The 27,911-nt window shown below is 46.9% G+C and overlaps 1 protein-coding gene across 2 annotated transcripts; it reads right to left on the reverse strand.

Annotated features, from left to right (window-relative positions):
- Positions 1 to 73: 73 nt before the first annotated feature.
- CHGA (chromogranin A) lies at positions 74 to 27,443 on the reverse strand. Of its 2 annotated transcripts, none has more exons than XM_075926682.1 (8): positions 27,068 to 27,429; positions 26,258 to 26,304; positions 16,684 to 16,777; positions 16,304 to 16,372; positions 13,137 to 13,235; positions 10,731 to 11,243; positions 9,676 to 10,127; positions 74 to 625 (listed from the first exon to the last, which is right to left on the reverse strand). In XM_075926682.1, exons 1-8 carry the CDS (start codon positions 27,111 to 27,113, stop codon positions 542 to 544), a joined length of 1,404 nt encoding a protein of 467 aa, XP_075782797.1. In that variant the 5' UTR covers positions 27,114 to 27,429; the 3' UTR covers positions 74 to 541. The 2 variants fall into 2 exon arrangements, with proteins under 2 accessions (XP_075782797.1, XP_075782798.1); XM_075926683.1 differs by lacking the exon at positions 74 to 625 and adding an exon at positions 8,354 to 8,479 and having other exon boundaries at positions 27,068 to 27,443.
- Positions 27,444 to 27,911: the final 468 nt, after the last annotated feature.

Below are 27,911 nucleotides of genomic sequence, written 5' to 3' on the forward strand. Positions count from 1 at the left end.
CTCTACTTGGGATCATATAATGAGAAACTCATGCTGTATTCAGGGCTGAAGATTGAGGCTAGAGCTCAAAAGGCAAAGGAAGGAACCCATCAGTTTTATTTTTCCTTAGATAAATTTTTATATAGAATATATTACAGAGTTCTCAGCTTTTAATCAAAAGAGAAGTTATTGCAGTTTTATCCAGTGACTCTAACAGTAGAAGTAAGACATTCTAGAAAGCTGTCTTTAAAAAAGAAAACCCCAAACAAACAGAAAATACATGAGTAAGTCACACTGCTTGGGATACAATTATCCAAAGGGTACAAGAGAGAACCAAAGCAGCTACGGGAGCACAAAATCAAGGAAGAAGCCAATGATGAGTTTAACGCTACTGCAAAGAGGGCAAGCCTGTCATTTCCTAGCAATTTTGGCTTCCTCAACAAAATGCTTCTACTCCGTCTTTATTTTTTTGTTTACTTTTTGAATTGGTAACTTAAATGCAGTGTCAAAAGAGGACTTCATTTCTGGCTTTTGCTCATGTTACTCATACGTAGGGGAAACTTCAGCCCCGCCTCAATTCATGGAGCTTGTGGGCGACTTTCTCTAGTTCGGCTTCTATAGCTGCCAGGCTTTCCAATTCTTGGTCCTAAAACATCAGAAATAAAAATGAGGTAATTACAGAGCGTAACACCAGCCCTTAAGCCTCCCTCTTTGCATGGACCAGCTAAAGAGTTTATGGTATTTATCTGGGCCTTGTAAGCAAGGCAGGGGTAGCCACTGGCTTATCTATGGAAAACGCACTGGAAGGCAAGAGTTGAGGGTTCTTTTCTGAGATCATATATTAGGCCACTGGCTGAATTTGGTCAAGTCAGATCACCCCTTTGTGTGTCTGTTTAGACTATGAGCCTGTCAGGGTAGAGATGATCTCATTCTAGGTGGGGCCTGACTTAGCATGTTAGAGCCTGATGCTTGCTCAGAAGGGGCACAGAAGAACATTTTTGGGGGAAGGAGGCATCTCCTCGTTCCACTCCTGGACTCAACCCTGCTCCCAAAGCCCTGCTCCCAGCCATGGCTGGTGGTTCTGTGCCCAGGGTCCTGGTTGTCGGCCCTGCTTCTGGGGCTTTGCTTCTAGTCATGGCTGCTGGTCCTGGGCATCAGCTGCTGGCCTCAGTCCCTGCCTAAGACTCCATTTCCACCCCTGTTCCCAGGTATGGTCCCAGCACCCTTTCCCCTATCTACATCTCCCACCTAGATCTTTTGGTCCAGGCTCCAAGGAGGCATAGGCAGGAGTAACAGGGGTGTGAGATGATTATGTTTGGGGATCACTGCTCCAGATGCTACTGTAATATAAATATCAATGTGTGTCTGGGGGACTTTTTTTGGTGGTGTGGACATCTAGTGGACCTCTTCCCAAGCCCTTTAGCTGCATTTTACATCAACTATTTTTGGCTGTAGCTTCAGACAAGTAGGAATCTTCCTCTTCATTTCCTTTTTTATGGTTACAAAGTGTTTCTATGATGAATGTGGTGTGTCATACTCCTTGCACCTACATCAGTGCTGTGGGAGCATTTCCATGCTCTCAGATCTAAGAAAAGGACGATGTTTCGTAGGAGTTCTGAGGCATCCATCTGAGCACCGAAGCAATCAGAAGCTGCTGCTTCGGGGATTTTAATCTCTTTAAGACTGAGCGGGGTGGTTCAATGACGCTATAAACAAGCTGGATATTTTTAATATTCATGTTTCTCTTCTGAAACAACCCCAGTCTAGAAGTAGGTGTAGAATCATCTGGGTTTATTTTTGGATAATCATTCAGGGCCCTTACGTGATGCTTGATATTTTCAAAGTAGGCACTGTGCATGAATCAGATGTCACAATACCTCTGCGAGTTAGGTAAGCAGCACCCCTACTTTGAAAGACAGAAGCTGAGATTCAAGGGGGCCTGGCCCCTCACTGAAATCAAAGGATATGAATACCTGTGTGATGTAAGCCAGGGGCAGAGAGCTGTGCTCCTTCAGCACATATCAAGAAAATATGAATCCAGGGAAATTGATGCAAACAGATAACCTTATTCTCAGCACACATCCCAGTAAACTCTGCAGACCTTGCCCTGTGGAAATTATGTGTCCCACCCTATTGTGGGCAAATAGTATTTGGCCCCTTACATGTTCAAATTAGTTATTTCTGGGTTCCTTAGTGGCTCTGGGTTCAATTCTTTGCTCTACTGCACCTTTCCTTAGGAAGCATTGGACTGCTAAGTTGCAGGCATAAATCTTATCTACCCCACCCTTCCGTTCACCCTTATTTGCTACTGATTTAATGCTTCTCCTTATAGTGGCATGTACTTACAATAATCTAGATATATTTAAAAAAATGTTCCTCTTGGACCATTGAAGAGTGACATCACGTCACCAGTGACAACAAGCGCTCTCAGCAAAGTGAGGAAGCATGGGACAAGAGAAGGGGGCCTGTTTAACTGAGAGTCAAGTGGAAGAAGAAGGAAATGACCTAACCTACAGCAAAGAGAGAAGCCCTGTGCAGGAGGCTCCAGGACTCTTTATAGGACCTTTCACCTTTAATCACAGACTGCTTTCTCTGTCCCCTCTTTCCTTTACCAGTTTTCCTGCAGCTCCCGTTCATTCTCCCTGAATCCCCCCACTCTCCCCTCCAGTTCCTGCCTTCTCAACAACCCTGCGCCCTTTCAGCTCAGGGTGCACACCTCTCCCTGCAGCAGAGTGGGTGGGCGTGGCGGTAGCGGCACTTCCTGGCTGCCCTAGTAGGACCCCGCATTGCAGCTTTTGGGGTGAGGGTGAGCAGCACAGGGGCCTGGTCCACTGCAGCAGCTGTAGCACCACCTTTCCAGCACCTCCTATGGTGGTGCCACAGCCTGGTTCCTTCTCATCTGAGATGGCGGAAAACATCTGGCCCCTGCAGCGCTGTGCAAATCTCCCTTCCCCACTGCACCTAGCGAATGCTGTGGGGGCACAGCTCTGTGCGGGTTTGCCCTAGCTGAGCCTCAGGGCCCCTTCAGTTCCCTCGGGAAGGCCTTGTCCTCGGGGGGTGCCTTATCTGCACTTCTGTCCACAAAACCCTGTCCCCTTCCTGCTGTGGCCCCGGCTCCCTGTTCCCTCTCCCCTGCCCCAGGCTCCTAGTAGGGCCCTGCTCGCAGCGCTGCATCCCGGCCTTGTGGAGAAGGGGAACATGCACTGGACCATCCCCTGCCCTGTTGGCCAGGCCTGGCAGGGGCCATGGGAACTGTCAGAGGGAAGGTGCTAGCAGGGGCAGCTAGAGAACACGGAGATCCCAGCATGTCTAGGTCTAGCTGGTTATCGTAACAGCATGGGACAGGCAGCCCTGCAGGGCTTGCGTGCTGCCCCCTCATAGGCACGCTGCCAGATCTGTGCCACATGCGCTTCCTGTAGCCTGCAGCATCAGCCTGGCTCAGTTTTTCTGCTCTGGGGAAAAGGGATTAGCTTGGCACATTCCCTCCCCGCTGTGGGCTGGGACAGATCTGGTTCCCAGGCAAAGGCGGTCCCAGTTTGTCCAAAACGTGCTCTACAGGGGAGGAAGGGCACAAGTGAAGCGAAGTGAAAAATAACAGACATCCATCCAGAAATAACCTGGCCACTGGAGCACTGTGCAAAGCTCCCCGCCTTTATGGCCAGAGAGAGGCAAGTGGGGGCTGCTGCAGAGAGTATGGGGAGGGGCTAAGGACTGAGGGCATGTAGTGGGAGTGGGACCAGGGCCAGGCACTGGCAGGGTGGGTGCAGTGGAGGGGTGGTGAGACTGAGCAGGCATGGGGTGGGGCTGGCCAGGTGCAGCAAGTGGGGGCCACTGTAGGGCCCAGGCACAGGAAGGAACCGGGGTTGTAGCAATTCGGGGGCACTGCAGGGGCCGAGCATGGGGAGGGGCAGAGAGCAGGGGGCTCTTCAGGGGCTGAATGGGCTGGGCACAGAGAGAAGTTGTCAGGGTGCAGCAGGCCAGGTGTTCTGCAGGGACTGAGGTGGGTGTGGGAGGAAAAGATGGTTCAACAGGCAGGGGGTGCTGCATGGGCTGAGGCAGGCCCAGAGAGGGGCTGGCAGGGTGCAGCAGGTGGGGGGGGGGGGTAGTGGATGGGCTGGGGCGGGCCTGGCAGGGTGTCGTGGGGGGGAGGGGTCTGTACAGGCTGGACACAGGGAGAGGTTGTCGGGGCACAGTGGGTGGGGGGGGGGTGCTGTAGGGGGCAGGCTTTGCTGCAGGGGCCAGGTTGGTTTTTGGATGGATTTTTTGGTGTGTGTTTTTTTTGTTTTGTTGTTTTAAGTTGATTATTTTCTTTTAATTGATAAATGTAGGGAGTTGGGGGGGCTTTTTTGAGGGGCAGGGTTAATTTGTTTTCTCTCTATATATATTTTTAAAAGTTCAGCCGGCCGGGCAACACAATAATGTCATTAGTGTCAACAGGCTCTCTCAGCAAAGCAAAAGTGGGGAGTTGGCGAGCATAGCAAGCAGGGGTACAGGCCCCTAGTTATTAATAAGAATAATTATAATTAATAAACCTCAGCCTATCATTAACTGACTTTTCGAGTCCCGAAACAAACACTTGCACTTATTTTTTTTTTAAAAGAAACAACCAACCTGCATTACACTATAAATGGGCTTTCATTTCTATACCGCACAAAAACATAAATAGCATCTTATGAAACAGCAATCTGTCTCCCACTATTTATTTGCTAAGATACCTATGTTTGCACAAGCAGGGCACTTTGCTATGCCTAGTTGTGCATTTATGACCTGTGTAAAAAGAGATCACAGGGAAGACATCACAGTGTCTGAGAAGGTTTATGGGGGTGGAGCAGGAGTGTAGAAGATTTGGGTTATATGTGGTAGGGGTGCAGGAGTGGGGCAGAGATTTGGGGGGAGGGAGGGGTTGGAGTGCCAGAGGCAGGCTCTGGCTGGGAGACCTTACCTGGGTGGCTCCTGGCCACCAGCCCAGAGGCTCCTCTGCCAGGGTCCCTGCCTTCCATGCTCCTGTACATGCTCAGAGCAGCTGGGGGAGGGGAGCATGTTTGCTGCTGTGAACTTAATGCTGTGAGGCCGGAGGATGAGGGAGAAGGAACCTTCACATGCTGCCGGTCCTGAAAACAGGCAGGTGCTATTGGCCTGAAACTGGCCAATGGGAGCTACTGAGGATGGCGACAGAGTGAGAAGCCTCCTGCCCTCTCCCCTAGGCTTTCAGACTTCAGGGATGCGCACGTGGCCCTGAAGCCGGCTTTCCTGAGGGCCGAGCGGGGACGGGTCGGGGTAGGGCAGGCTGAGATCCGGCTGAGGCTCTTGCAGGCCAGATCCAGTGGCTTGACGGGCTGCATCCAGTCCACCAACCATTGTTTGCCCAGCCTTGGTCTTGCACGTGAGAGCAAGCACCATGTGTATATGCTGTGTCAGGCTAATGCTCCAGTTTTGGTTGGGGGGGAGGAGGGGCTTCGTGCTTATATTCCTGGTACAGCAGCAGCAGGCAAAGAGCTGGTCAACCCTCTGCTATTTAAAAATTCAGGGTACTCCTCATTCTTCTTCTCTGCTTTAGGTAAACAGCAGTGGCTCCACCTGGGAGCTGTTGAGTAACCACCGTTTTTGTTACTGAATTCAAATCCACTTCACTCCATATAAAAGCACCATATCTTGCCTAAGCCAAAAGGGCAAGTGCCAGTCTTAGTGCGCCCAGGCTCACCTGCGGCCCTGGGCAAGGCCAGCACCACACGGTGCCTGCCCAACACCCAGTGGGTGCTACTGCTGCTATTTTGACACAAGCTGCATTCCTGTGCCTGGGCAGCAAGTCTTTCAGGGCCAGAGATGTAACACACTGCCAGACCCCCTTGCCATAAGACACCTCCCCTACAGCTTCCTGGGGGGTGCCACCTGGGTGACCCAGGAGCAGGCAATTGTGCAGCAAGGCGTGAGGTTGGGGGGTCAGTGATGATGTTGTCACCTTAGCGCCAAGGCCATTGCCCCTGGCTGCGGCTGGGGATGGCTATAGAGCATATCACTCCCAGCTATTGTGGGGCCAGAGGAAGCAGCACTGCAGATGCCCAGTGTCATCCCTAGGATATGGGCCACATGGCAGGCCTCTCCCACAATGGGTGGGGCGGGGTGAGGGGGGGGCACTCACCCTAATGTCCCTCCTTAGCCAAGGGTATCGCCCCATGCACGGGGGGAGGGCACACGCTTTCCCCAACAAGGAGGCGGAAGACCTGGGGATGGCCAGGAAGGGTAATCACCCACTTCTGCACCTCCCCTGCCATGTATCATCTCCTCACGCCACCCCACCTCGGCATCCACCCTCCCACTGCCTGGGAGGGCACATCCCCCGCCCCCCCCTCCCCCCGAGGATTGGGGCTGAGGGAGGCAGGTGCTGCAATCCTAGTTTGGGAGAGACCCTTTTCATGTGGCCAAAGTGTGTGTGTGTGTGTAGTTGGGGCCGGGGGCGGGTCATTGCAGGACGAGTCTCAGGGATGGAGGGGGCAGTGGAGGTGAATTTCAGGGTCCCTATGTAACACCAACAAGTAGAACTGAACCGCCTTCCTCTGCAGCTTAGTACATGAGCCTCTACCACATGAGCTAAAAGCCAGCTGGCTCGCAGCTCAGGCACTAGACCACACGCATGCTTTCTCTCTGTAACGCGTGCTCTAAATGCCACAACATGGGACAGTGAACCACAACCATGGTTACACTTACAGGGTGTGGGTCGGTCAGTTCTGCCCCTACCAGCCCAGCCATGGGTGTGTTTCTTCAGGAACGGGGTCCCCAAGGGGAGGGAGGGAGAGAGAGAGAGAGTGAAGGGGATCTGTCAGCTCTGCCCCAGGACACGGGAGAGGGTGTGTGTAGGTGTATGGAGTTGTAACAAGGCTGTCCTCAGGGAGGGTGGGTGCATGTGTGAGAGCGAAAAATGACTGCAGGGGGAATCTCAGTCCCTTCCCCAAGTGGGGGTGTGCAAAAGGGGCTCACAATTCTTCTCAGGGCAGGCTAACGGTTCTCCAAGGGGGGAGGGGGGGGAAACAATGTGTGTGAAGAGGTTTCACAGGAGTGCAGGAGCTGACAGGTTCCCAAGAGGGTGGGGCTGGGGCATACAATGGGACTGTAGACAGGGCGGGGGACAAGATCTAGGGAGGTTTCCCAAGCAGGGTCTGGGGAAGGCAGGATGGGTGGATAGAATTGCCAGGGCCCTGGGCAAGGTGGAAGGGCAGCTTCACACTCCTGGAAGACGGGGTGGGGGTGGGGTGGAGGCTAGCCATTTAAAGGGTTCTTGTCCCTGGCTGCTGCTGCTACCACAATGGCAGCTGGGAACCCAAGGTGCCTTTGAATTACAGGCCCCAGGGTTACTGTCCCCTTTGTCCCCCCCTGTAGGTGGGCCTGGGGGGGTCATCTCTGGGAGTGTGGTCTGATCAGTCCATTCCTCTTCGAAGGCATGGGGTGGACTGCAAGGGTCTGTCAGTCCCTCGCCAGGGTTGGGGTGTAGGATTGCTGACCCTTCCCCCTCAGTGGGATCCAGTGAGGGTCTTGGGGAGGTCGGTTGGTCCCTCCCTGTGCAGGGGAACAGGATCTGGGAGCGGGGGTCCCCTGTGGGATACCTCTGGGGGTAGGTGGGGATCTGTATATCAGTAAATCCTGAAGTCAGACCTGTCTCTGCTACTGATAGTATTAAGCTCCTTGCTCCCCTCCTCCAGCAGAGAAGTCAAACTACACCCAGGCCACTTCCTCATGTATCTGAAAAGGGCATAGTCAGGATAGCACCTCCCTTTTTGAGCTAAAGTTACTGGCTTCCCTTCCCTCATCTTCTGGCCTACTGGTGGAAGTTGTTACTGCTTCCTTGTCAATTCTCACAAGAGCCATCTAGTCTTACCCCAGCACCACCTTCTCAATGTGGCAATTTCAAAATGAACATCCCTCATTCTAAGCCAACCAACTTACAAAAAGAGAAATGCCACTGCTAGTCCCAGCACAATGAGCCCGGCTAACTGGGGGGAAGCGGGTTGGTAGCTTCTGAGACTGGTTCAAGGACAGTTACAGACTGAGTTCTCTGCAATTTCCTGGGAGGACAAAGGCATTGCTCCTGATTCTGTGTGCAAAGCCGGTGCTCAGAGTGACCAGCTTGCCAAGACAATGTATAATTGATGCCAGATTCCTATAAACTCACAGAGCTAGCGAAAACCCATCTCCCGCTGTGATGTTTGCCCTCTAGCTTCTTGGGCAACTCAGGCTTCTCAAGACATTGGTCACTTGAAGAGATTTTTACATAAAGTTTCTTGCCAACTTTCTGGTCTCAGAACGTTATTAACAATTAATATCTGTGTGGTTTATAACATGCTTCAGGACCACTATGAACATGAACTTGGAGCGGAATAGGGGCTGGGGAAACACCATCTTTGAAACGTCAGGTACTAGGCTATTGCTGGAGCCAGGATGCCTTAAGATCCTATGGGCTGATCCAACACAACTATGGAGTTTGCTGTCCTCTAATTCCAAGGGTGAGCTAAGGGTTGGGAGGAAGGAAGAGAAAGAAAAGGGTCTATAAAATCTTTTTTCTTCCCTTCTTGGTTCCTCCCTGGCATTTGGGTGGGGGATTTCCTGTGCTGGGGTGTTGCCAATCTCTACCACCTTTCCACACTGGCTGCTACTGGACTAATGGCACAATGAGTGGATTGCGGTAGATAAGCAAGACATGATGACTTGAAAGCTGATCAAAAAACAGCTCCTATCCTGTAGTGGGACAGTGGGGCTGCATCTAGACTGGCAAGTTTTCCGCAAAAGCAGCTGCTTTTGCGGAAAAACTTGCCAGCTGTCTACAGTGGCTGCTTGAATTTCCGCAAGAACACTGACAATCTCATGTAAAATTGTCAGTGTTCTTGCGGAAATGCTATGCTGCTCCTGTTCGGGCAAAAGCCCTCTTGCTCAAATGCTTTTGCGCAAGAGGGCCAGTGTAGCCAACGCGGTATTGTTTTGCGTACAAAAGCCCCGATGGAGAAAATGGCGATTGGGGCTTTCTTGCGCAAAACCGCGTCTAGATTGGCACGGACACTTTTCCGCAAAAAGTGCTTTTGTGCAAAAGCATCCGTGCCAATCTAGACGCTCTTTTCCGCAAATGCTTTTAACGGAAAAACTTTTCCATTAAAAGCATTTGCGGAAAATCATGCCAATCTAGACATAGCCTGGGGGTGCTAGAAGGCCAGCGCAGGCTTCCCAATGCTGGAGAGGAGCCCAGAGCATTGGGGGACAGATCCAGGCATGCCAGGAATCGCATCCAGCCCCCAAGCCTTAGATTCCCCACTGCTGACACAAGCTTACCCCTGCAAATGCTTTTTGCCATCCCATGTTTGGGATGCAACCTTTAAAAAAGTCTGTGATGATAAATTCCATATCTGCACTCTCTGTCCTTGATTCAAAATCCAGTGAAGTCAGTGGAAGTATTTTCATTGACTTGAATGGGCTTTGGATCGGTCCCTATGGAGGAAGGGACTGCTACTGGCTTACTGGCACTAATTTGTACTGTTGTGCATACCAGGCCAACACAGTTATCTACTCTAACAGTGGTCATAATAAAGAGTGCCAGATATTTAAAAAACAGTGGCACCTTCCTCAACCTCCCAAGTGCATTTCTGATACCCTGCAAATGACTGGATGGGTAGGGATTTAAAAACAAACAAACAAACAAACAAACAAAAAACCAACCTCTGTTCTTCTGTTGGCACTTCCTTCTTCATCCTTCTTTTCTTCAGGCATGGCAGCCAGCGGAAACCCTGCTTCGCTGCTGTCCTCCTTTGTATGATGCTTCCATGATCTTCTCATATCCTCGTCTGGGTTACGGAAGTCATACTTATGGGACCTGGAGGATATTTTCATGGACCTATCTGGGTCTTCGCCACTGTCATTTTCCTCTGTGCGCTTCTTGGATGTCAGCTGTTTGGCCAGCTCATCCATTTTGTTCCATCTTTTGGAGTCTTCCCATTCTCTTAAGGGCTCTTCCTCCACTTCCCCGCTTTTGATGTCCCTTAGGTGGAAGGAGTCCTCCACCTGCATTGCTTCATCCTCTGATCCATGCCGCCCTCCTTTAACTCCAAGGGATTTCTCTTCCTCTTCAGAGCTCTTCAGACCTTGGCCAAAGCCCAAAGCATCTTTGTTATCTGAAGCGTTTATTGAACATAATGACAATGAAATAGGGTTTAGATTACATTGACCCAGTCTTTGCACCAACCTTATTTCTTACTCTATGTGAACCGACAGACATGATGAAGAAACATATTCATGGATTTTAAGGTCAGAAGAGACCATAATGAATGTCAAGTCTGACCTCTCCTATACAACACATCACATGAAAATAAGCTTTACGTGCAGGAGGAGAGGACGCATACGTGCTACAATATTGATGGCAAAGAGACTAGATCTGGGTGTAGTCATCAAGAACCTTTTAAAAAGCCTGAGCAACTGCAATAAATGACATAAAAGCTCATTGAAAACTTACCAGACACGTTATAAGACTCAGAGTGAAGTAACCGATGGGTAATTTAAAGGCTATTTCAGTGTGTAAGGATGCAGAGAGTGTCCTAGTGGGATTTATGTATAACAGCTGATGGGAGTTATGCCTCTAACACACTGAGGTGCATTTGGAAATCCCACTAGCTGCCTAGTTGCACTTTTAGATCTCTTCACACCTTTGTGAGACTGGCCTGGAGTTCTCCCTTTATCAAAGAGCATAAACTGAAAGAGGCATCACACAGGATACATACCACTTTCCCGGGGAGTCCCCTCAGTCTCATCCCCAGCTGAGCCAAGTATCCTATCTGCTTCTGTAGGCTGCTCATCTTCCAGCGTGCTTCTCCCGGCATCCTCTTCCTCAGCATGCTCATGTAGGGTCTCCTCTTCCTCTTCTTGGCTCTCGTCCTGGCCCACTTTGGAAATCTGCTTCTTCTCTGCTAGAAGTTCCTGACTTCTGCTGGGTTCTTCAGGCTGCTTCTCTCCAGCCTCTTGGAGTTTGTGCTCAGAAGGCTCATCCTCTTGGAGGCTGTCATTGATGGGGTTGTTTAAAGTGTCTTCCCTTGTCGAGTCTTCAGCCTCACTGACCTCGTTGCCCTCAGATTCCTCTCCATTCTCCTTGATGTCTTCAGGGCCAGCTTCACGCGGCCTCGACTCTTTTTCTTCATCCTTTGACTCCTCCCTCTCATAGTTCTGCTGGCTCCTCTCTGCCTCCAGCTCAGCAAACGAGACTGTTGGCTCCTCTGTAGCAATTTCCCTTGATTTATCTGCAGTGTCAATATGGCAAAAATAGAACCTCTCTTTAGACATCTATTTCACAACTGAGGAAGCTTTGTACTGATCTACGTATGGGCTCAACACACACACACACACACACACACACACACACACACACACACACACACACAAAATCGCTAATTAAACCTATGTTTCACTTTAAGCACATCCTGTACACAATGCATTTATGTTGAACTTTAACCACATGAGTAGATCCATTGATGACAGTACTGAATTATGGGTGGAATTAAAGATAAACACATGCTTAAGCCCACCCCCACTTTTCAGTACAATAGATTTCAGTGAGCCTACTTACATGTTTAAAGTTATAAGCCCTTAATATAGAACCTATATTACTACTTAGTCTCAGATGATAAACTATCAGTGCATTTGAGATTAAATAGAAAATGTCTTAGAATTATAATCATGCTTTACATTTATATAGAAATTCACATGCTCAAAATCCTATGCAAAGACTGGCTCATTCATTCTCACAACAACCCTAAGAGAAAGGGAAGTATTCTTCCCACATTATCCAAACGTGATGAGTGGGTCTAGGCCAAGACCACTCAGCTAGTCAGGAGCAGCTCCTGTTGGCCAAATGGGTTTTACTTATTTATTATTGTTCAGAGGAAAAGAAAGAGGAAGCAGCAAGAGAGGCGAGAAAAACAGAAAAGAGGTAAATGGGCACAAAGAGACTAACTGTGGAAGGAGAGAGGGAAGTAGAAAATGGAATGAAGTGATGCTAAAAAAAGCTTTAGGTGAGTAAATGTAATAAAGCTCCTACATTACAGCACATTTTCCTGGCAGAAAAGCGGCCCTGAAATGGTTGGCTCCTGTTCCAGCAGGTGAGAGGGTCAGAGCCAAGACTCTTCAGACTGCTCTCCGCCTGGTGCTGGAAGAACACACATGCTAGCTGTTCAATTTCTTCAAATTGGTTTAAATGAAAGATTGCTGGCTGGATACTGCTCCCACTCTGTTCAGGAAAAGCAGGAGCAAGCCTTGAAGATGAGGGTCTTCCTGTCCCCTCAGTTATGTTGGAGATATTAGACTTTGCAACAATCTAACCAACTGAGATGGTCATTTAACATAGACAAGTGACAGCCATGGGCACTCCGCTGCTGGATGCAATACCTCAGAGTATTGTACCATATAGAATAACAAAGTGTGGTAAATAAAAATAGCTCTTCCGGAAATCCTACTTGCTAAATGAGATGGTGACAGAATTTTACTTCAGAATCCATTCTGTATGGAACTATATGTGCAGCAAACTAATCCCACACAGGCACTATCTACTTCTGATAGGGGAAAAAGAAGGCACTAAGCCAGAATGAATTACCTAAAAATCTCCTTTTACTTACACTGGAGCAACCCCAGTTAACCAATAGGATTGGATTGGCAGAAAATCCTAACAACTGAGTTTGGTCTGTTTTAGGGCCCAACATTTTTTGTGCATCCGAAACTCCCATTGATTTCAAGGGGGATGTGTGACCTGGCTTTTAATGTTGTAGGTGCTCAGATACTGTTCTGACTGGTGTACATGAAAACTTAGCCAGTTAAATAAGCTAATAAGATAGGCCCCATCCTCTTTAATATCCCATCACATTTTTCAGTGTAGGACTCACCTGTTACTCATTCTAATACTGAAAATGGCAGAAGGGAAGCAAATTAGTATCGGTTAGAATTTAGAATATTTCCAGTAATTATGGCTCAAATAAAAAGTCATTAACTAATTCCAAAGCAAGACCAAGGCCACTATTCTATTTCAGTGACAACAAAAAAAGGGCTAAAATGTGAAGCAGATTTATGCATCGAGGCTGTTGGAAAGAACATCCCTGTTTACTGTACTACATGGATTTCCTGGGGATTAGGCTGACACTAACCTCTTTGCATGGTCTTGTCATTCTGGCTTTCAAGGACTTCTGAAAGTTCATCTTCAAAGCCACTGTTTTTCTTCTGCTGCCAGGTTCTTTCATTGGCCCCTATGTCAAATGAGGAGGGGTTAAAAAGCAAAATTTCTTACTATATTTTAAAGAATTATGTTAGAAAAACTATTTCAGTACATTTTTAAATACTAAATTCTGACAATAAGAAGCTGGAATGAGAAAAAATTATTCAATAGGAGCTACACGAACCAAATGTATAAACAATGCTTTAACAAAATACATCATGCAAGCCAGCTCATCTGGAGGCAGATAATCCCTACACAAAGAGATTTAATGAGCAAGAGAAACTTGGAAAACAATAATCCTGAAGGAGACTTGGGGTGAAAATGGACAGAAAAGCAGATGTTGAGTTGCAGTGAGACCTCAGTCTAGCAGAGCACTTAAATATGTGTTTATTTTAAGCAGCTGAATAGCCCCACAAATGCTTTGCTCTTCTCCTTCCATGAATTACCCATTTCCACCATTATACAAGAGTCCCAGTACCTGTGCACCTGTTCCCTTCTCAGAGCTTGCCATCCCCACTGTGAAACACAGTGCACCTCTCTCAAGCACACTCCTCTCTCCTTTTATGTATCAGCTACCATCAGGAGCTCCATATGCCAGATGCCCCCAGTGAGAAAACAGGGAGTCCCTTCAGGGTGTTTTAGAACTTAGACACAGCAAGGAGCTTTTTCCAAAATGATACCAATCCATACACACAAGGAGAACAAATAGGGTTGCCGGGTGTCTGGTTTTTCACCCGGACAATCTGGAAATCACGTCTTCTCTCCAATTAAAATAAAAAAACAAAAACAAAAAATACCAGCCATTTTTTTCACTCAACAAGTTTGATCTCCGTTTTTTTTTTTTTTTTTTTTGGCTCAACCAATTCTCCCCCTACCCCACCTACCGTGTTAGGGATTTTTTGTGAAGGTATCTGGCAAGTTCAAGAACAAAGGGTGGGAAAGGAAGTCTTATGGCCCTCATTTTACAGACAGGGATGTGAGGCTCAGAGGTGCAATGTGACTTGTCCAATGGAGAAAGAATGGCCAGGATATCTGAGGCAGATCCAGGAACTGATCCCAGAATTCCTGAGGCCTAGCCAGTGCCTGATTCACAAATCTGCTCTTCTATAATAAGTTTTTTTCTGAACAAACAACCTTCCAGACCTGGCATCTCCAATCCCAACTTAGCCCCTGCCGCCAAATCTTTGTAAAGGGAAACAAACCAGCTTTTTCAGACCAATCCTTCTCCAACTCTATAGGCAAAATAATTTGAGGTGTGGGCTCTTCTAGACCAATTTACTTCAGTCCCAGCCAGATGAAAGAAAGAGGGAGGAGAGAGTGCTCCATGGCCAGTGCTTCAGAGCCCAGTAGTGGAGGGAGGAGGGAGCATGTGATGGAATTATGATGGGGGGAGGGGAAAGAAAGGAAGTGCCTTATCTAGCTTAACCTGCATTACTCTAAACATGGTCCAATTTTGTGAGAATGCCCCCTCTGCACACTTGACATATTGCTTTTAAGCTGCTTTGGGGCTCTCATGGGGCTGGTTTGTGTTTGAATGTCACTGAGGATCTTTAATGAGCCAGATACTTCTTCTAATTTCTTGACCTTCCACTCTTCTTTTTGCTTGTTCTCTCTCTGTCTATTGACTTCCTGGTTTCTCTTCTCTGAGGTTAGTTCATGTTATTCCTTGTCATCCAAAACTACATCTTACCAGGACTGAGTGAAACACTGGCAGTGAAATTCCAGAGCCTCAGCACTGAGCAGCCTGAATGAATGAATACAATATTTAGATGCTGCTTCTGTTCCTGCATTGTTGACTCAGCTCAGAGCCAAATGGGAATCAGTCCTTGTATCTACTATCAGGAGCAGGAAGCGACTTGCATCCATGCAAGTAATGAGCTGAGAAGGGGGGGGGGGGGGGGGGGGAATAGTCAATAAGTCAGTTTCCAAAAAGCTTTAGGGATTTATTTACCTTGGGGTGTTTTTGTCAGAAAATTATTGCTACACATGCCTACTGCTTCTGGCTACAATCATTTCACAGAACTTGAATCCAGGGGAATTCTGTTTGGACACAAAAGACTTTTGTTGGGACTAATTTTACTAATGTCTAACTGTCACTGCAAATGGTGGGAATGAATCTGCATTCTTCACACACTGATATCAATGGGAGATGTGCCTGCCTGGGGACTCCAGGTCCACTTTTGGAATGAATGAAATTCACCCATAGTGCAGAGGCTTTCACACCTCTATGCACATGACTTCAGTTCTTCCTTGTGGCTGCACAGGAGGACGGAGGCAGTGTGACAGCCAGTCCGGGAGTCTGGGTGGGTGGGAGAGGCCTGCTCTGCACTACTCATCAGAGCATGTGTGTTCAAGGTCAGATTACCCAGGCTCTGGCTCTCTGGGGTTGAGCCCAGGTGCAGAGGACAGTGATGGGGGTGGTTTGGGGAAGAGGCCACAAAATCCATGGGCTGCAACATTCCATGCATCTGGTGCAGAGGAAATGAAGCTCCACAGAGGGAACAGCATTGCAAGCCCACAGCATGGCCCCCAGTTGGGGCTCACGGATTTCATCACTCTTGCTTGCACACCAGCAGTAGACTACCCAAGTGCTTTGGGGTCTCTGCAGATGAGCCTCAGTTCTTCCTAGAATACTGTTAAGAACTAATATTCAGTGCTCAGAATTACTGAAACCTACAGCATTTGACAGTGGAAAGGCTGCTATGGGCTCTGGATCTTATGTTTCGTGACCAGCAGACATTGGTCAAAGTTCAATTGTATTTCCAACGGTAAAGGTTTTTTGAATAAGCCACAGTGTTTCCCTCAGATATCTGCTATCCATAAAAGGCTTGGCTCTCTTTGATAAGTCATATGGTAGTGAAATGAATGTAAACATGAAGTAACATAATTAGCTTCAGTGGAGTTAATCTGCATGTACACAGGGCAGAGCTTCACCCTCTGACTTTATAATCTTATTTGCAGCCAGAAAAGTTTTCAGTTTTATAAAGGTACCTGTGTGGCCTTTATGTGACTCAGAAATAATAAACTTGAATTAAAAAAATGTCCGAGGCTATAATTCATTAACACCTTCCTCCCTATTTAACTGTAGCAGAACTGTACCTTGAACTGCAAGTTCTTGAAGCTCCTTCAATAAATTTTGGTGACGAAGGATTGAAATGATCCTTTCATCTGCAACAGAAGGTTCTTGTTAGAGATTTCCTACAGCAAAGCAAACATTCCATTCACATCCTCCTTTAGCTCGTCAATTTATTTATTAAATTTGCTCTTAATTCTGCAGTTCCATCCAGATCAATTCAATTAAAAAATTCTAAGTTTTTAATTTCATGCAAGAGACACTGAACTTCAGTACAATTAAAGCTATGGCTGCAGCAGAAGAGCTTTGGTGCCAAAAATTAAAGCCTCTGAACTAGCAAATAGATTTTTCATAGCTAACAGAAACTCAATATTTCATGAGATCATGGAAAAGGGTCTCTCTGTACCTCCTCTCAGAGTTTCTAGGCATTCCTGGCTGATTGGCAGAGGGCTTGGCTTTGACAGAGTATCAGAAATAACCTCTACAATGCACTTCATCACCTAGAAAGATACAAACATACAGATTAAAATCTCTCTAATCTTGGCTTTATTTATTACCCATGATAAATTAAAGAGATCATAGGGCAAATCCTACAAACATTTACATTAGTTCCATAATATGTAGACAGGGAGTTTCTGTTCTCCCTGTCTCAGAATACAATGGCGGCAATCAATGGAATGTAAAAGATGTGAAATAAAAATATATATATATATACACACACACACACACACACACACACACACACACACACAGTAGGTTCTTTTGAACACAACATGTGAATAAACTGTGTAACTCATTCCCTCAGGACATCATTGAGGCCAATAATTAGCAGTATTTTAAAAGGGATATATATTAATAAAGAATAGCCGAAGTTATAATTAATAGTAACAAATTTAGAAAGGACTATTAAAGTTTGTACTCCAGAGCTTAAGCCAATTATTAACTATGAGAGTCCATGATGAGACCTGTGTGGGGAAAAGCTTGCTCCCAATTGCCTGCTGTGCAGGTCTTACATGTTCCTATGAAGCATCCGGTGTTGGCCACTGTTAGAGACAGGATACTGGACTAAGACTCCGAGCTCCTATCATAATACCTATACTACTAGTAATAGATGCCTTGGGTCTGATCCAATCTGGCCATTCTTATGATTCAGTATTTCTATGTTCCCATGTACATCAACGTAAATGAGAAGAGAATTTGTGTGTCACTGAGTTGCTGAACAGAAATGAGACAATGGACTTGACTCTCCTCTCACGCAGAAGTAACTGTGTTGGTGTCTTTGGAATTGCAGCTGATTAATTTTGATGTGAGAGGAGAATCAAGGCTGAATATTTCAAAATACAAGTACAATAAACGTGCTATGTGCCTGTGAGTTCGTTGCAGATGCCAGACCCAACATCTGGATACACAGTAATGTGTTTGTGTTTGAATTAAGTGATTGGGAAAGTGAGGATAATAACATTGCTTGACTCCAGCAGTGTTTATGCTAGTGCACAGACCTATCCTACAGTCCTTACTCATGAATATTTCCGTTTCTTTTAGAGACAAAAGTAAGCCAGTGTGCCCCAGTGTGGTGCTCTGGCAAGAAGCCAGCTGGCTGGGGCACTTGACTGCAGTGGGAGTAGCGCTCCCAGACTAGCTTCTGACTTCCTGCAGGCTACTGCACTCAGCAGCAGGCAGCAAGGAAGGCGAAAGGGGCTGAATGGGGGCACCCCCCCCCCCAGGAATGCCCCAGGCCTCAGGCTCCCCTCCCCTCCCCACCATTTCAGGGGAAAGTGGGGGCTGCAGCTACACATACCAGGTACCTGTTGCTTTTCCTGCTTCCTCTGTCAAGGGAGCGACTGTGTTCTTCCTCTACACCTCCCCTGGGCAGCCAGGAACAAGAAGAATGCAGCACACTCTGCACTTCCCCTCATTCCCAATCAGTGGAAGCAGGAAAAGCCACAGGGAACCGGTATATGCAGCTGCAGCATCCCTTAAAATAGCACCCTTGCCCTACCACCCCCGTACTCACCACTACACACCCCCAACCCCCTGCCTTGAATCCTGCACTCCCATATTCCTCCTACTCTGAGCCCCACCCCCCAGCCCTCTATCCTAACTCCCCAATGGCAATTGAGCCCTGAGCACACACTGCCCTGCCCCCTCATACATCCCAACTATTACTTCTGAACCCCCACATCCCCAGCCACCTGCTTTAATTCCTGCACCCCTACCACATCCCAACCTTCTTCCCTGAGCCCCTTATACACTTCAACCCTAAGTCCTACACCCCCATGCTTCAACCCACTTACCCTAGATCTTGCACCTTCCCACACCCACAACTCTCTACCCTGAGCCCCCCACACTTCATCCAACAATTAAATTTCTCTTGTATTCTAATTCCCACCTGCCCTAACCCCAGGCAGGCAGGCTGTGATAGAACTGTACCTGTAAGGAGTTTAAGTTACTTTCACCCCTGCTTTTCCTTTAATTTCCCAGATATACATTGGAAGACACTCTAAGAATATTAAAAGGAGTAGCACATTAAATTGCAAACCCAATAGCAAGGATTTTTAATGAAACTGTAAACTCAGGGATCATACCCTATGACTGGAAAATAGCTATTATTGTACCTATTAAGATGGAGAAAAACGTGATCTGGAAAATTACAGGCCCATTAATTTGACCTCAATTGTATGCCATAACTTGGAACAAATTTTGAAAGAGAAAGTAGAAGTACATGATAATTGAGATAAAATGCTTCATGGCTTTACAAAAGTTAGATTGTGCAAGAGCAACCTGATGTCTTCTTTGGCTATGTCTACACTGCGGAGCTACACTGCGGAGCTATTTCAGGATACTTCCAGTATACTGAAATAGCTATTCCGCATCTTTTGAGCAAACCCGTTATTTCAAAATACAACAGGCTCGCTATTCCAACATCCCTGTAAACCTCATTCCATGAAAAGTAAGGGATGTTTTGGAATAGTGCTCTAGTTCGAAATTTAGTGCTGTGTAGACAGCACCAAATTTAAAATAAGCTATTTCAAAATTAACTTGAAATAAGCTACGCAATTTGCGTAGCTTATTTCGAGCTATGGGTGCAGTGTAGATTAAGCCTTGGAGAAGATAACTGAATTAACAGACAAGGGAAATGCAGCAGATCTGATCTCCCTGGATTTCAGTAAGGCATTGATACAGTCCCACATAAGAAATTATTAGTTAAATTGGACAGATGGGGATTAATATGAGAAGTAAATGGTAAGGAACTAGTTAAAGGGGAGACTATGACAGCTCATATTGAAAAATGAATTATGAGGCTGGAGAGAGGTTACTAGTGGAATTCCTCAGGGATCAGTTCTGGGACCTATCTTGTTTTATATGTTTATGAATGACCTTGGCACAAAAAGTGAGAAATGTGCCAATAGAATGTGCCGATGACACAAAATTGGGCAGTATAGTGAAAACAGAAGAGCACTGGAATATTATTCAAAAAGATCTGGAAGACTGAAAAATTGAATAATAGAAATGGGATGAAATTTCAGAGTGGAAGGTGTATGTGTTTAGAGATGAACATTACATTTTACTATAAGCTTCTGATGTATCAGTTGGAAGTGACAGAGGAGGAGAATGACCTGCCAATGTGATAAAAAGGCTGATGCAGCACTAGGATGCATCAGGCAAGATATTTCCAGTAGAGACAGGGAAATGTTATTGCCACTGTTGAAACCTCGTCTGGAATACTCTGTGCAGTTCTGATCTCCCACGTTTTAAGAAAGATTAATTCAAACTGGAGCAGTGCAGAGGAGGGGCTACTAGGATGATCAGCAGAATGGAAAAACCTAACTTATGAGTGGAGACCAAAGAAATGTGATTTGTTTCATCTGATCAAATGAAGGTTAAGGGGAAATATGATATGATGAGATTGCTTGCAGTGGCATGTGGCCTATTTGCAACTGCTAATAGCCAATATCCCCAAAGGGCATAGAGGGGATGCTAGATCAGGGAGGGCAAAATACAGCCCGTGGGCCATATCTGGCCTGCTAAACATTTGGATCTGGGCTACCACAGTCCAGCGGGACCCTCAAGCGGGCTCTGGCTGCCATGGCCCCACATACTGCCCAAAGCCTCTAGCTGCTAGGCCAGCAAGTGTCTCTGTGCCCTGTGTGCCCCTTGGAGGGATGGGAGTGGCGCCAGCATGCAGAGACCCCCAGTACAATCCTTGCAACTCCAATTGGTCAGAAATCAGCCAAGGAGAGCCGCAAGGGCAGTGCTTGCTGGTGCATGCAGCACCCAGAAACCTGCTGCCCCCTCATCCCAAGGGGCATGAACCATGCAGAGACACAGAGGCCCCAGCAGCTGGATGCTTTCAGCAGCATGTGGGGCCATGGCAGCCAGGAAGCCTGCCTGAGGCTCCCGCTGTGCTGCTGGCCAGGAACCAGCTACCATAAGTGTCTGCTGGCCACAGCTTGTACCTGGAATCCCACCTCCTCTAGCTCCCTTACCTCCTGCCAGACGTCACATCCCCTACTGCACCCAAACTTTGCACCTCCTCCTACACTCCTGCCTAGGTCTTTACTCCCTTTTGCAAACAACCTCCCTCCCTGAACTTGCATCCCCTTCTACATCCCTTTCCCAGGTCAGAATCTTCTACTGAACCCAAACTCTTTCCCTGACCCTCCTCCTGCAGCCCTGCCCTAGGACAGAACCCCCTCCTGAATCCAAACTCCCTCCAAGAACCCCCCCCCCCCCCATCTCCTACCCAGAGCTCCCTCCTGTGGTCAAACTCCGGCCCTACATCTCCTTCATTAACAGAAGTGGCCCCTGACCACTTACCAAATTAGTGGAGTGCCCCCTCTATCAAAAATTATTGCCCACCTCTATACTGGATAGAGAATGTTATGAGTTACTACAGAGAACTCTAGAATAAACAGTAAATTCTTTGTAATTTGATGTATTTAAACCATGATTTGAGGACTTCAGTAACTCAACCAGAGGCTATGGATCTATTATAAGAGGTGGTGGGTAAGGTTCTGTCACCTGCAATATGCAGGAGGTCACATTAGATCTAAGGTTTTCAAAATTTTTGAATGGCCTCAAAGAGCTGCCATCAGCTCTTGCTGGTGGCCACTCTGACAATTTGTCCTAAAATATTTAACTTTAGGAAGAACAAAAAAATTGCACATGTCCATGTCTAATGCATGGTAATTTATGTACGATTTTTTGCAGACTCAGTAATAAATTATGTATAATTGTCTCTTTTTTTCCTGGTACCTAAATAGAATAGAAACACTAAATAAGACAAGAATATGCAAAGCACCTTATTTGTGTTGTTTCTTTGGGGTTTTTGGTTGCTTTTTAAAAAGACTTGCTAGCGAGTAAGTTAGCGGCTGTGAAAATATTGTTAATATTTTTCACAGCCTCACAGCTAGCTACTAAGTCTGTTGTGAAAAGCGATATTAACGAACATCCAAACGTACAAATATCACTTTTCACAGCAGATTTCTTCAGCGCCAGCCAGCCCAGGGACAAATTAAGCCCTGGATGGTGAGCTGAAGGAAGTAGCAGGGGCTGGGGCAATAGGGGAGTGACCCCAGGGACCAGGGGCACTGCTAGGGCTGAATTCAAAGCCCTGCGGCTGGATACCAGGTCCCAACCTGGAAGCCTCCGGTCAGATCCTGAGGCCTGCCATGCACAGCTGAAGCCTAGGTCTGGAGAAGCCAGCTGAGTCTGGGGAGATGGAGGAGTGGTGTTAATGAGCCTGGAGCCAAAGCCTGCAATCACACAGCCAGAAGCCAGAGAGGCAACAGAGAATGAAGGGGAGAGTGAGATCCTGGGGTTGGAACCTACCTCTGCTTGGCTGGGGGATGGAGCCCAGGGACAGAGCCTGGGGCCCAAAGACTGAGCATGAAGCTCTATAGCTAGAGCCCAAAGCCCTGTGGCTGGAGCCTGCCACCCCAGGGATGAAGCCTGAATCACCACCCTTGAGAAAGTGGGGAATTCGCTGGAGCAGCAGGCACCTGCTGCCTGTGTTTCCAAAGAAGGGCAGGCCCCTAACCCCTGCTGACAGCCTCAATAGAAGGTCTGCTGCTTTGTCCCTGTCCTCCTGCAATGTTCACCCAGGAGGTTGTAGCTTCAAGAAAAGTTCCTGGTGGCTGCTTTTGAGAAACACTGGATGAGATGGTCAAGAATGATCCCTTTGGCTGTAAAGTCTGTGAGTCTCTACATCGGTTTAATTTAATAAAGCAGCTTGTAAGGCATATTGGGATGAGACCTGCCAGTTGAAGAAAAGGCTATAACAGGGCCTCAAATCAAAGAGAATAAAATTAATTCTTGAGAAAAATGTCTGATAATGTTCTAAATGACTGCTCATCTCTTTATGGCCTGAACTTCTCTCTTCTTTTCAATTTCAGCTGTCTGGCCTTCTAAGAGCCATAATCTCTTAAACTGTGTGGCTCACAGGAGATTCAGAACCCAGTGGCTGCACAGAAAATTAACACTAGTCAGCAATTTCTGGGTACCAACAATGTTGCTTATTCAAGCAATCAGATGTATTCATTTGTCGGATAAAAATAGTTGGAACTGTTTGCAATTTGTAAGTAGCTAATTTCTTTAAACTATTTGATTTTTGCAGATTAAAGGGATTTCAGAAAGAGATAAGAAAATGAAACATCTTCTTGGAAATACTTTCACTGTTTGAAGATATTGCTTGGCAGACTAGAAACATTACCAGAAACAGAACATAATGGAATTAAAAGGACTTTAGTGCTTCTTTTGGTATCACTCTCCTTTATATTAAGCAGATATTATTAATTAATTATTTTTAGGTGTTCTAATCAATTAATTGTAGGTGTTCTAAAACACAAAATATATCCATTAAACTGGATAAAGAGGTCATTTCTGATATCCTCTCTCATACTGAACAGCACTATAGATCCTATAGAAAAAATGGGAATGGCTCTATAGAAAACAATGGGATCTGTGGAGTAAAGTGTTTCTCACCATAAGTAAAAATATCAGCTTCTGACCCAAAGAAATGCTATAAATATTTCATGGTTATACATTATAATTTTCAACAATAGCCAACAGTTATATTTTATATTCCATAGTAACTTAACATGCTTTACATGTTGATTTGCACCCTCACATTTTTTATACTTATACACACGCACTGAGATTCACTTCACTCATTATGGAAATCCAGCCACCTCTGGGTGGAACTTGGCAGGTATCAGTGATTGTTATGCCTGAGTAAGGTCTGTAGCTTCACGCTCTAATACTGCACAGTAACACTATACTAACACCTAGGTCAGGAGGGGAATAGGAACACCATCTCCAACTGAAAGTAATTCAGGCAGACAAAATATAATTATAATTATTCAGACTGGAGTTTCTGGATATATTCTAAGTAAGATCATGAAATTAAACTATGAAAAAGGTCCCATCCTGCTATATCTGCTCAGAAGAAAATCCCATTGAATGGTTCAGGCCTTTACAAAAGTAATCTGGAACAAAAGATGAAATATTTTTAGCAACAATAAATCCTTTTATTTGGGTCATGGAACTGATGAAGGACCAGGAAAATTTCAAATGTTTTAAGAAGTTATGGTCAGATTATCAGTGGAAGTAATTTTGCATTAAGAAAACATGCCTAACTATGGCACTACCTCTTTGAAACAAGATTCAGTGCTCAACCTCCCATTTACCACATTTGCACGTATGGAAATGTTATTCCATCTCTCTGTGGCCACACCAAGAACTGGGAACACAGGACAACATGGCAGTAGACTCCTACACGAATGCTTTGTGCTGAAACCTCCGTTTCTTGCACCATGGGCAGATTAATGAGATTTCCATTTACTTGTTTAAACTTGAGGAGCTGAATGTTCAGATTAAATTAAAATGTTGAATGTTTCGTAAACACTCGTCAGTGTTGTGAGCAAAACACAAGAAGTCATTCTTCTACTCTACTCCGCACTGATTAGGCCTCAGTTGGAGTACTGTGTTCAGTTCTGGGTACCACATTTCAAGAAAGATATGGAGAAACTGGAAAAGGTTCAGAGAAGAGCAACAAAAACGATTAAAGGGCAAGAAAACATGAGCTATGAGGGAAAGCTGAAGGAATTGGGCTTGTTTAGTTTGGAAAAGAGAAGACAGAGGGGACATGATAGCAGTTTTCAGATATCTAAAAGGGTGTCACAGGGAAGAGGGGGGGAAATTGTTCTCCTTGGCCTCTGATGATAGGACAAGAAAATGGGCTTAAACTGCAGCAAGGGTGGTTTAGGTTGAACATTAGGAAAAACTTCCTAACTATCAAGGTGGTGAAACATTGGAATAAGTTGCCTAGAGAGGGTGTGGATACATCCTAATGTTAACAGAACCCCAATGAAATCATCAGGCACTAGATCAGGTTCCATTACAGGAATTGGGATCATGAATATTGGGGATTAATTCAGCCTTGGCATAACCTCAGACTTCCACACAGTTACATTTACTTACACAAAGGCTGGATTTAGCACTTTAATCTTAAACTACAGGAAAATGGGCACTACACACAGATGGTGCCTTTAACTTTGGGGAAGCCATCACAAAGTGGACTCAGAAAATCACCAGTTACAGTAGAGGGGAAATTATGGTTTTAATAGGCTTCCTCAGAAGGTGACCCCTACTATAATCTGTACAGAGGAGAAAACATTTCTGCTCCTTACCGAACCATGTAACCTTTTACAATTAAAGTCATTTGAGCCAGCAAGAAAGATGTGGACAATAGCAAATGACTTGCTGCATTCATGAGCTATAGCTTAGCTCACAGCACTGCAGGTAAGGCCAGGAGTTCTAAACAAAGCAGCAGCAAGAGCTCTCCAGGTTCCAGTCTGTCAGACAAAGGAGGAGGAGTTTTTTATTGTTGACTTACAGTGTAAGTCAGTGATGATGAATGATGGAGTACAGGGGAGCTAGCATAGAGATTGATGGGAGCTTTTTTCCCCACTGTAAGGAAAAAGGAAAGAGCATTTTATAGCTTATCATTGATAGAAGATGTTGATGAATGAAGACATTCAACAGGGAGGGGATAGGAACTGGCATTTCTGCTCTTTTAGCAATTATCAGCACAGTGTAATTAGCTAGTTTGAGAGATAAGTTAATTTGAAAAGGTTCACACTAGAAAGAATAATGTTAGCGAATTTTTGACTGCGCCCCTCCTAAAGGTAGATAGGTAGGTTTATGTGCATAAAGAGGTAGTTACACATGTGTAAGTATACAAAATATGTATGTACATAGATGCACACACATATGTACCTCTATTATGCATGTATACATATATGAGATGAATGCATACATATGGGTGTGCATATAGAAATATTAGCTAAACAAATCAACATATCAGAAGAAAGATGAATGGCCAGAAAAAGTGACCCCTCTATTTGTAAAACATGGATGTATGCACCTGCACAAAGTCTTTGTGGTTTCAAAAACACTTGCTTTCTATTTTCTCTGTGTCTTGTTTACCGGTACTTCATTAAATTACTTTTCTGGGAACTTATTTATTTAGTTTAGCCCTAATATAACAGTCTCCATGTGGTCCAACAATAGTACCCTGAAGCCCTTTAAGAGAAGGAAGATAAAAATGAATTACTGTGGGTTTTTTTGAAGCAAACACAGTGTAACCAGAAAGCTAGTTACTTGATCATTCAAGCTCTCCTGTGTCTGCTGTTGAACCCATCAGGGGATTGACAAATCAAAGAAAACCCCAAACCAACAAAAGAAAGCCAGTTTGACTTATGCATAAAATATAAATCCAGAAAGAGGAGCAGATAATGCAGCTGGAAAATCTTTGTCCTAGTGAGAAATGCATTGTACTTTCCTATTGACATTTCAAGTATTATTTCCAATAATGCTTCTAGACAGATTAAAGAGAGCCAGGTCCCTCCGGTTTCTTCCATTTACAGGAAGATAATCATCAGCTTTCCTATTTTTGACAACACAGTCTCAGAGCTTACCTGCGAATCTCCTTTATTCATTTCATTTGTTACCGGGAGGGCAATGACTGTAAAAATCAACAGAAGGAAAGGATACCTGGTTAGCCTACATGTTCTGGAACATCTGCAGCAGCTGGGGCAGGGATCGGGAAACGCAGGCAGAGCGACCCAGCTGTGCCAAACGTGATAGTAGGGAGATGGGAGCTTGGGCTTAATTTTCGACCACATACCACAACCGATTATTAACTAAGGGCTTCACCAATCAGCGGGGATCGGACAGACTCTAAAAATAGGGCTTGGGTTGGCTTGCACGGGCTCCCGAAGCGAAGCAGGCAAAGATCAGCAGCTCCATGTGGATGGGCAGGATCCTTCCAGCGCCTTTCACCGCAAGCAAGGCGTTCCCGAAGGCCGCCCGTGTGGCTGTGCGAGCAGGGGGTGCGTGGCTGCAGACAGCTATCGCAGCTCGCTGCGGGGAAAGGGCCACTCGCAGATCAGTGGAGGGGGAGCAGGTGGCTGGAGCAGGCGGGGATGACCTTGCCGGTGTGCTCAGCGCACTGGAGATGTAACCAGGGCACTGCCATTCCCCACCCACACAGGGGCTTGCATGAGCAGCCCTCCCCCCGCAAAGAACCCCCCTGGATGCCTGCGCCCAAGCGCGGCGGGGGGAAGCGCGGACTAGAAGCACCTTGCCCAGTTCCGCCTTTGCGGCTGCCCCAGCGGCGAGGCGCTGTCCTTGGTGCTGAAAGGACGGTCACTGCGGGGCAGCATCCTGGGGCGAGCTCCCTCTGCTCGGGGCCAGCTCAGTCCCGAGCCCCGGGCGCCCCCACTTACCCTGCACCGCCAGAAGCAGGACGGCGAAGCCTCCTGGGCAGCCCATGGCGCTGGCAGCCGGAGCGAGGGCCGGCCGGGTGCGGCAGGGCACGGCGCGCTCCTCGCTGCCGGCGGGCTTGGGGCGAGCCGGTAAGCAGGGGTCGCTGCTCGGGAAGGGCGAGCTCGGAGCCGGGGCGGGAGCGGCGCTGGCGGGATGAGCGTGCGTACTGCTCTGCCTCGCTCCCCCGGGCACCCAGGCTCCCCAGTGCCTTTGCCGAGCTCCCGACAGGGCACTGCAGCACCAGCCCCCTCCTTTATATACCCCAGCCGGGAACGGCGCCAGGCCAGCGCCGCCCCCTCGCTCCGCCCACCGCCAGCCCCGGCTTAGCCGGGAAGCGCAGAGCTGCTCGTCGGCGAGCCGCGCTCCAGCCGGCCCAGCGAGCCCCCGCCTACCCTGACCCCCGCCGCTCTCATCGCCTCCTACGCAGCTGAGTCCGGCGGAAGGGGGCCTGGATCTGTTCTCGGGTCACATTTTGAACCGTTGTTGGCAACACAGAAGAGCCCAAAGTCCCCCCTTGGAACAGGGCCAATGGCTGGGCGTGGGGGTGAGGAAGGGAGGGTTATTCAAGGACTTGTGCAATGGATTCCCAAACTTCATCTAATGGTGACCCCCCCTTCACGCTGCAAGCCCCTGGGGATGACCCCCCCCCCAATAAATTTTTAAAAACGAGGGGCTAATTTAATTCATTTTTATTCTGACAGGGGCTCTGGCCTATCAGGCCCAGCTGGCAGAGAGCACCCAACCCCCATGTAACCACCTCATGACTCCCTGAGGCTTCCCACCCCCAATTCCTGGCCTACTGGA

This window comes from Pelodiscus sinensis, chromosome 4, assembly GCF_049634645.1.
Source record: "Pelodiscus sinensis isolate JC-2024 chromosome 4, ASM4963464v1, whole genome shotgun sequence".
NCBI classification, from domain to species: Eukaryota; Metazoa; Chordata; order Testudines; family Trionychidae; genus Pelodiscus; species Pelodiscus sinensis.